The sequence below is a fragment of the Glycine max genome, chromosome 6 (assembly GCF_000004515.6).
Source record: "Glycine max cultivar Williams 82 chromosome 6, Glycine_max_v4.0, whole genome shotgun sequence".
In the NCBI taxonomy this organism is placed as follows: domain Eukaryota; kingdom Viridiplantae; phylum Streptophyta; class Magnoliopsida; order Fabales; family Fabaceae; genus Glycine; species Glycine max.
In genome coordinates, this window is record NC_038242.2 from 13,185,177 (window position 1) to 13,195,085 (window position 9,909).

Below are 9,909 nucleotides of genomic sequence, written 5' to 3' on the forward strand. Positions count from 1 at the left end.
ATAAAAAACATTTACTATTAAAAAAATTAATTTATTAATAAATTAAAAAAACATACGAATTAGCTAATCGTATGAGTTATATTACAATTAATTGTCACCAAATTTATTATTTAAACTTACATACACGTTAAATATATATTAAAATTTTTAGTGCTATATATAGTAACATTATTTATTTTATAATATAATTAATTTATTAACTTAATTGGTTAAAGCATCGTGCTAATAACGTGAAAGTCACATGTTCGAATTCTTTATATTTTTTTTATTATTGTTAACTTTTAACTTATATTTTGATGATTTTCTTCACTTTTCACACAGGCCATTTAAATTTTGCAAATAAATATCTTTATGTCATTTTTATATTTTATATATTGGAAGAAGCAAAAGTATGAGCAAAAATATTTGTATATAATATGTTTTTGAATGCATGTGATAATTTTAAATTATTAATAAAGGTGATACCATATTAGGTAAATTTTTCATGTGCAAATATTATTACTATAAAATTTTATTTAAAGAATTCAAATTTTTTTAACACTAACTCGTACGTGAAAAATCATAATCATATAACTTGAATGAAAAAAGGATTAAAAACTTGAAATGCCCGTAGACATGACTAATAATAAGGTCCTTCGAGACTCAAATAATATATAATAGCAAATATTTGATACATTATATACTTTTTAAATTTAAATAATTTTTTAAAATATAAATATAAATTTAGAATTATAAGAAAAATACAAGTAATTTTAGATTTAAGAAGAAAATTGAAAGAATCAATTTGAGAGTATGCTTTTTAACTGAACTTTAATAGTAATTAATTTAAAAAGTCTAAAACCATGAAGACTTTCATGTAAAATAATCGAAAAAAATTAATAATTTGAGTTTTTTTTTTAAAAAATAATGTGTATTAAATAATGATGAGTTTATATGTTGCATGAAAAGAATTATAATACAATAAAAAAATATTGGATTATAATATTAGAGTTGATTATGATGATGTAGGTAGATAAATACTTATTTTTAAGACTTTATTTAAAAAATATGTATGAAACTGATTATGAGTTTAAAATAATTTTTAGATACATTTTTATATATGTTTAGTTTTATTTCAAAAAAATTAAAATTGATTTTTGGTTTAGAATTGATTATTCGTTGAAGTAACTTTGAGTAGCTTTTGCGTTGAATCCAAAATTTTGTATTAAATTTTACTTCTAACTTAATTTTATAATAAATCATCTAAATATAAACCATATCACTTTAAAATTAATTTGTAAATTAATTTCATTCAAATTTTTTTTTACCAACATTCATTCAAACACACATAATTGTGTTGTTTTTCCTCATAGAGTTCAAAATCACTTTACTTCAAGAACATGATTTTAAGTAAATTAATTTTACAAAATTAATTTCTTTCATATAAATTATAACTCAATTTCTATCTATAAGATCTAACTTTTTAAATTTGTTTGTGGCTTTATAGTTTGTACTCTCCATATCCCTAACTATAAGATTATTTTCAAAAAACTTGTTTGTCCCAAACAGTTTCCTAATTTCTAAATACTTTAATTTTTTTTTCTTATATATCCTTACTTAATTATTCTTTCTCTAAATATTAATGAGAAACAAGTGAATAAAGATAAAATTAAAGAATAATTTTGGAATAATATTATAAATAATTGACAAATTAAATACTATAATTATTTTTCTTAAAGGACAAAGAGAGTAAGACTCAATTAAGATAATCACTTTTCTTAAGATACCTGAATGAGTTGAAATAATCTTATAATTAAGAATGGAATGAATAAGATTCAATTATAAAATTTATCAAGATTAAAGAAAGTGATTAATATACTTCAATAAATTTATCTTATATTTTTATTTTTTTAAAACTATCATTGTCATTGATAATTATCAGTCTTTTAATAATTTATCAATGCATTTTCTTTCTTTTTTTACTGAAAAATATTTATAATATAAAAATAATTTAATACAAAAGATATTATACATTAAATCTTATAAAAAAACAAAAATTATTTTAAACTTAAATCTTATAAATAGAAAGAAAGAGAATATAAACTCAATCCATATTTTTTTTATGTTTTAATTATTTTTAGATTAAAAATATCTTCAATTAAATAAAATAAAAATTAAATGAACATGTATTTAAAAAGTGAGAAAAATATTTATAACAATCATATTTTAAAAAAATATATATAAATTTAAAATAAATTTATTGTTATATTGATAAATTAGATAATTAAATTTTATATATAATAAGGAAAACAGTAATTTCTTCCTGAATCCCCCACTTTTTGACAATCGTAAATATTGAAAGCTATTTCAGGTTTGCACGTGAAACTGTCGTTGGATCCCCCCACCTTGAGTAAATACTCACTATTCACTGAACGCAAAGTGACAAAACTGCATGCATTAAAAGGTCACTGAAATCTCACGTGAACACATTTTCCACTAATTCGTCTTTGCACCGTTGCCCTTTGTCTCTTCCAATTAAGCCCCTTGAATCCAGTACTATATAACAACACCCCAAGATCCACCTTGCTTCACTCACTCATACAATAGAGACCAGCTTTTGCTTCTTTGTGAACATGGAGATGAGGAAATCATGTGGCTTCTTCTTCTTGCTCCTCCTCCTTGTCTTTGCTTCCCGTAAGCTCATTCCCTAATTTGCATCTTAAACTCTTAATGTCTATAATATCCTGTGTTGTATATATGTTTCTTTTTTGTATTATTTTAGTGGTTACTTTGTTAGTTTTTTAGGAGGAGGAATTGGAATCCAAAGTTTTTAAGTTTTATTTTCTTCCTTCAACCATCAAATCTACCTGATAACTATTTATTGAGTTGTAAATGTGTTTGACTATTAAGTACAAAACACCTCTTTTGTTCAAATTAAAGCATCATGGTGAACACATTTTTAATACCAACACTTATTTGATACTTTTTATTAAGCGTTTCACTCAAAAATTACTTTTTTTACCTTCAACACTTAAGTTTATTATCTTTGCATAACTAATATACTTAAAGAAAATATATATAGAAGGTTGATTTTAAAAAAATAGATATTTTTAATATATTACTCATACTTTATTTAATTAAAATCTTTCTATTTATTTGCATGTGATGTTCGATATCCTATATTTTAGACATTCACCATATCAGAACAAAATGTAATTAATTAGAATCTCTCTTTATTTGAATGTGATGTTCCGATATCCTATATTTTAGTCTAATTAGACATTAATAGTATCGAAAAATTCGTGTTGGTGTAATAGGTGTTTGATGAATTAATATATTATATATGTTGGATGATGCATTAATTAATGATTGTGTTTTGTGATAGCAGAGGTGGTGGTGCAGACGGAGGGAAGAGTGTGTGAGTCACAAAGCCACGGGTTCCATGGTTTGTGTAATAGAGACCACAACTGTGCTTTGGTCTGCAGGAACGAAGGTTTCTCCGGTGGCAGGTGCAAAGGCTTCCGCCGCCGCTGCTTTTGCACCAGGATTTGTTGAGATCTCATCAAACACTACTCTTGCCATGCAAATTAATAAATCATAGCTAGGCCAAATAAATTGCATCTACTCTTTATCCATTTGGGAGCTAGCTACCACAACCAACTCATACTTGGTCATTGGATTGCTTCCCTTTGGCTTCTGCCTTTGCTTATCTCTCTACCTCTACGTCTTGTTCAGGGTTTATGTTTCGTAATGATTAATGAATGCTGTTTAATTAACTAGTATATTATTTTAGTCTTCTAACTAATTAACAAGTCACAACATTCCATTATCTGTCATTTGCAGTTTTTATTTATAATAAAAAAATCATTCAAGATATTCTAAGTTACTTTTCCATATACAAATATAGTATCTGGTAAGGCAAAACAATTTAAATTTTTTGACTCAGCAACACTCATAAAAAAAAAGAAGAAGCTGAAATTCCCACACATATATATCACAGAAAAAGACTAGGACGGTATTTTTTAAAATTTAATTATTAAGATCTCCAGAAAAAAAAGAGATTGAATTAAGATACCTAAAATACATCGTCGAACTCAAACATATCTACTTTTCTACTGTTAAAAAAGTATACACAAATTACAGAGTGAAAATCTCCTTTTTCTTATTTTTTCAATTGGAATTTTTAATATTGTTTATTTATATTTTAAATATACATTTCACACAACATTTTCCTTATAAAAAAAGTTCTATCTCAATCATTTCAGAATATCATTTTTTCTTTATTTTTTTATACATTATCTTCTTTATTGTTGATTATTTCAATCAATTCTCTTTTAATAGTTGTTTTTAAAAGAATTTGTTACTAATTTAAAAATAATTTTATATTGTACTTTAAATTATTTATTATAAATTTAAAATATACATTGTATATTAAAATATAATTTATTTTAAATTTTAATTGTAAAAATATAAACAATTATCCAATAAAATGAATATGCTTAAATGATAGTAGTTATAATAATATGATGAGGATTTCCTGTCCTAATTCTTGAGAAGACAAGGATGGAATAATTAGGATCTTATTTACATCTAATTGTAGGTGTATAAGATATATATAAAGTACAAATGAATAACAAACAAAAAATTATTTATAACTTGAATTTAAATTTTAACAACTTAGTAATTAATTAATTATTATATCATATTAATGGTCTAACACACCTCCGCAAGATGGTGGTGACAAAGACAACATCAATTTTATTCATAACAAATTTGTGACGTAAAAATATGAGATCTTTGATGAGAAGAATCAACAAATGCAAACTTAACTATTAAGCACAAAGTCTTAACTCAAGGCTTAACCTCTTAAAAGAAGCAAACACTTTTAACCACCATAAGATAAAAGCAAGCACACTTAACCACCATAAGGCAAAAGCAAAAATGCTTAACCACCTAAAGAGCAGAAGCAAAAAAAAATGGCTTAAATCACTTGAAAGGCAAAGACAAAAAAAAGGTTTAACCACCTAAGAGGCAGAAGGAAAAAAAAAAGGATTAAACCACCTGAAAGGCAAAGGCAAAGGCAAAAAATGGCTTAACCACCTAAAAGATAGAAGAAGAAAAATGATTTGAACCACTTAAAAGACAGATAAAATGATTTAATTACCTAAAAAGGCAAAAACAAGAATATTTAATCATGAATGATTTCATATGAAAGATGATGTGATTCTCATTATATAATTACGAAGAAGTTTCGACTTTAAGGAGATAAATCATTTGGTAATTAGTAAAGGCTAAATTTAATGGGTATTAGAAGCAATAATAGGTGACCATGAGGAAAGAAAACAAAAAAAAAGAAGAAAAAAAGGATCAATTTGATTGTTAAGATGTTGACTAGACATGGCAATGGGATGGGGCGGATATGGGTATGGTCTCCCCAATCCCTTACCCCGACTCCCTAACATATTTCCTTACTCATACCTGATACCAAACAAATTTAAGTTTATTATCCCATCCCCGTACTCGTTGGGTATCGAGTATCCCCAACCCCGTCCCATACCCGATTCAAATTAGAAAAATATTTTTTTATAAAAAAATATTAAAAATTTGATTTTAGAAAAAATAAATTGATTGTTAAACATTTATTTTTAACTACTTATATATCAATAAATTTATTATAGCGCATGTGTCTACAAAAATCGTTAAGAAAATAATATTAAATTATGTAAAAATTCTAAAATAAAATTAACTAGTAATAAAAATTTTATGTTTTTTGATTAAATTATGCAAAAATTTTAAAGATTTTAAGTGGCGGGACGGGTTCAGGTTCGGGGTCAGGACAGATCTAGTAATCTCATACCCGTATCCGTATCCGACTTTTGGTTATCGGAAAAACCTGAACCCATACCCGATCAACTCGGGTATTACCAGCCAAAATCGAGAGGAATTCGAGTGGGTATCCATGGGTATGAATTTTCTTGTCATGTCTAATGCTTATCCTATAATAGAATAATTATGATTTTATTCAAGATATATATAAAGCACAATAAAATAACCAACTTAAAATTATTTATAACTTAAATTGTAACAATATTCTAACAAAGACAACTATGTTGAAAGTAATGAGTTGAACTACTCCTAGTTTATAAGCAATTACGCAAGTAGGCGATGGATAAATTAATCAAGCCGATAATAATCAGAATACCAAACCTAAATAAGATCCAGAATAAGGAAAGAATAAATGATCTACATCTACCTCCTCGTGCTGAAAAAAACCACACAAGAACTTCCTATTGGTTTTGAAAGAACATAAATTTAAAATATATTTTTTTAATATGTAAAAGTCAAAGAGAAGTAAAAAAAATTATATCAACTCACATTTTACTCATCTAATCGACCTAGACTCTCTCGAGTTACTAAGAAATAGATATTTGAATGGGCCCGGAGACTATCTAGCAAAGATATAAGCTCTAGGAGAATGTCAACACCTTCAACTAGACATTATTATACAAAGTAATATATATACATTGTTAATAACTAGACATTATCATTTGTTAAAAAGAAAAGTTTACTATTTTTTAGTTCATAAATTTTTAAAATTTTATTTTTAATTCATAAACTTTTTATTGATAGGTGAAAGTTCCTTAACTTTTTTTTTTTGCTTTTAATTATTGCCACTAATTTTTTTAGAAAGATTTAAAGACTAAAAACAGAAGCCTTAAAAAGTTAAGTTTAAAGATTAAAAAAATAATAAATAAATAAAAAAGTTTTATGATCAGTTTGTGTTTGGCATTTAAAATTAGTTCTACAAGTAGGTATAGAATTAGGCAATATAGAAAGTCAGTAATTTCGTCTTCAAAAAAAAGTCATGGTAATTTTTAGATCAATTCCTAAAACTATTGTAGAAAGTTGATTACTTTAAAAAAGAAAAATATTATTCATACAACAACTCATACAATAGAGAGATAAAGATAGATATTGTTCTATGAAAAACATAACTCTTTAAAAAATAGAACTGCACGTGCAATATTTAAAAAATAGATATTGTCTCTCTCTGATATATATATATATATATATATATACAAAAACAAAATAATACAAATTTGTTTCATTATTGTGTATATAACACATTTCATCTATCAAAATACAAGTGCAATTTTTTTTTATTGTAATGACTAAACTTAAAACATGATGTCTTTTTTATTTTCATTTGACGCAATAGAAGTTTAATTTTTTCCTCCTAATATATACCCTCCCTTTTTTTTCACATTTATGTTATCATAAACTTTTAATACTTGAATTACATTTATCACAAAGTTATTTTTATTTTATCCTAAATCAGAGATTATGATGATCCCTTAATCTACTGAAATCAGTCTTACTCATGTGAATTCAGTACACCACTATATCAACACTAATAATGCTTATATATTTTCTAATGAAACCTAGAAACTACTTAAAAAATAAAAAGTATGAGTGTGTACAAAGCAACTCTAATAACTTTATTAGAGAGATGGTTGAATTTATCTCGAGTGGGATTAAGGTTCAATATTATAACAAAAATATGGGAAAAAAGAAGAAGGAAGTGGAACTACTTTAAGGGAATGTTTAAAAAAACAAAAATATAATCAATCCAAATATTTTTTTTATCAGCATGATCACTACAAATATGACTTATACTTATACTTTTGAAGACAAAAAAATAGAGCAAATTCTAAATTTAATTGGATCGACAACTCTTCTAGATCAGTACTACTTTGATAATTTTCCAATTTTTCCTTCGAAAGTATATATATTACTCCCGAAACTAGACCCTTTCGGCTTCCCTGAGCAGTGAGCATCGTGCTTGCGAAAGTGCCGTTGATTAGCTCCAAACCCTGTGTACTACAAGCCCACTTTTGATACAAATTATAAGCTTAATTCTGATCTTCATCACCTTCCCACAAACTCTTTCCAGCTATGCCATTCTTGTGTTCTGAATCTTTTGTCGAGAATCAACACTATTTTTTTTTCTCTAGCGGTTAGCACAATACATATATGCCCTTTTCGATGAATTGCATGTCCTTCATAATGTGATTTCCCAGTATTCAAATGGCCGACCATTTTCTGCCACACATATGGGCAGCCATGTCGGTCGCTCCTTTCACGTGAACAGATTCCTTAACAAAGATTTGGCTCCTGTGACAGAGCAAAAGTACACAAATATACTTGATTGAAAATTAAAGGAATGTTTTTAAACTTTAATAACTATACATTTCTATAAATTATTATGTAAAAGTTCTTTTAACACTTTTTTAATTAATAACTATAATTTCACTTTTTTAAAGTAAACAAGTATAATTTTAAGTAGAACAGTGTATAGATAGTATCTTTTTTTCCGAACTCAAATCCCATTGAATATATATGAGATATTATTAGTTTATCTGCTCGATAAATCGTTACAATTTTATCTTAATAAAAGACATCTTGTTGGATTGAAAAAAAAAAACATTTATAAATCACTTTTAACTTTAACTTGATGTGAGATTTTGTGATCAGTAGAATACTTCCCTCTAAACATACATCACTAAGGCGTGACCAAACTATCGTGTAGTTTATTTATTACCAATGTTAGCAAACTTACGTTTACGTCAAGTCTTAGAAATGTCTTGTACTTGCGGTTTACTCTCTTTTTAGCTAGCTATAAATAGATAAGAGTACCCAACCCATTTGTTTATATTCAGGGTTGTATATTGATATATCTAGGTGTGGGTGGTACGTAATTAATTAGCCATGGACAAGGCACGATTTGGGTTTTTCTTCATGTTGCTCATTCTCCTTTCTTCTCGTAAGCGCCTCTATGCATGCAATTATTACGACTAAAAAATTATACATAGAGGAATATTAATATAGTACGTGAGTGTAAGTAAGTAACGAAATGTATTTAATTAAACTGTGTTTATTGTGTTAATGCAGAGATGGTGGTACAAACAGAGGGAAGGCACTGTGAGTCAAAGAGCCATCGGTTTAAAGGGATGTGCCTCAGTAAGCACAACTGCGCTTCGGTTTGCCATCTTGAAGGCTTCACGGGTGGCAAGTGTCGTGGATTTCGTAGACGCTGTTTCTGCACCAGGCACTGTTAGTTGGTCCATGAAATTTTATCCTTGTTGGTTGCTCTTTCACCTTTCTGTTTCTGGGATTAAGAAATAAATACTCCTTAGTGAGTCGTGTTTTTAATTTCTAGGTTCATTTGGGTTGGCTTTATATCTTATGCTTTGATCTACCTCGCTTCTGTTTCAATTTGGTTGGCCAATGTTGCAATTTTAATTTCTAGTGTTGTATGTTTCTCTTTTGTGGTGTACTTGCCATAAAAAATAACAGTGAAACCACACCTTTTTCATTTCTTCATCGTTTCTTTTATTAACATTGCTGTTACTTCTAGAATTCTAGTACTACAAAGATTCTCTCGTACATGCAATAATTTTCAAGATAAATAATGTATTTGGTCCTTGAAAATATGAGGTACTAATGATTAGATTTTAAACCAAGTTAAAAAAAAAAATAGAACTGAAATTAATCTATCCATTACTTTATTCCAACCATTACATGCAATGCAATGTAGGATTTAAGTAATGATATTGACATATATTTAAAATGACTAAAATGATAATAAGGGACGAAGTTTAAAATCTTAAATAAAACAACTGATATATTATTTTAAGATTTCTTTGATTTCATGACAATGTGCATCACTTGAATCTTTTATCTCATAAAGTTTATTTAATTTATAGAGTTGATATAATAGTATAAAGTTTTGTTATATTCGCATATTAAACAATAATTTATTTAGCAAGAAAAATTATGTTTGATTTTTATGATGCGTAAAAAATAGTAGTTGTTATGCATCATGGATAGAATTCGTCTCTGACTCACTGGATTATTAGAAAACACACT

General features: G+C 26.7%; 2 protein-coding genes across 3 annotated transcripts; both read left to right on the plus strand.

Annotated features, from left to right (window-relative positions):
• The first annotated feature begins 2,569 nt into the window (after window positions 1–2,569).
• Window positions 2,570–3,776, plus strand: LOC547938 (defensin-like protein). 2 transcript variants are annotated; one of them, NM_001349730.1, is made up of 2 exons: window positions 2,570–2,673; window positions 3,365–3,776. In NM_001349730.1, the coding sequence occupies exons 1-2, from the start codon at window positions 2,613–2,615 to the stop codon at window positions 3,532–3,534; spliced, it is 231 nt and encodes a 76-aa protein (NP_001336659.1). In that variant the 5' UTR covers window positions 2,570–2,612; the 3' UTR covers window positions 3,535–3,776. The 2 variants fall into 2 exon arrangements, with proteins under 2 accessions (NP_001336659.1, NP_001336660.1); NM_001349731.1 differs by having other exon boundaries at window positions 3,368–3,776.
• Window positions 3,777–8,610: 4,834 nt separating this feature from the next.
• On the plus strand, window positions 8,611–9,355 carry LOC100788332 (defensin Ec-AMP-D2). The gene is made up of 2 exons (XM_003526852.5): window positions 8,611–8,803; window positions 8,932–9,355. Exons 1-2 carry the CDS (start codon window positions 8,749–8,751, stop codon window positions 9,096–9,098), a joined length of 222 nt encoding a protein of 73 aa, XP_003526900.1. The 5' UTR covers window positions 8,611–8,748; the 3' UTR covers window positions 9,099–9,355.
• The last annotated feature ends 554 nt before the right edge of the window (window positions 9,356–9,909 follow it).

Bases quoted from the DNA above. Each gene is read 5' to 3' on its own strand.
- LOC100788332 (XM_003526852.5), top strand. From the start codon at position 8,749: ATGGACAAGGCACGATTTGGGTTTTTCTTCATGTTGCTCATTCTCCTT. The intron at 8,804-8,931 runs GTAAGCGCCTCT...GTGTTAATGCAG, and splicing joins GCTCATTCTCCTTTCTTCTC to AGATGGTGGTACAAACAGAG.
- LOC547938 (NM_001349730.1), top strand. From the start codon at position 2,613: ATGGAGATGAGGAAATCATGTGGCTTCTTCTTCTTGCTCCTCCTCCTT. The intron at 2,674-3,364 runs GTAAGCTCATTC...GTTTTGTGATAG, and splicing joins CCTCCTTGTCTTTGCTTCCC to CAGAGGTGGTGGTGCAGACG.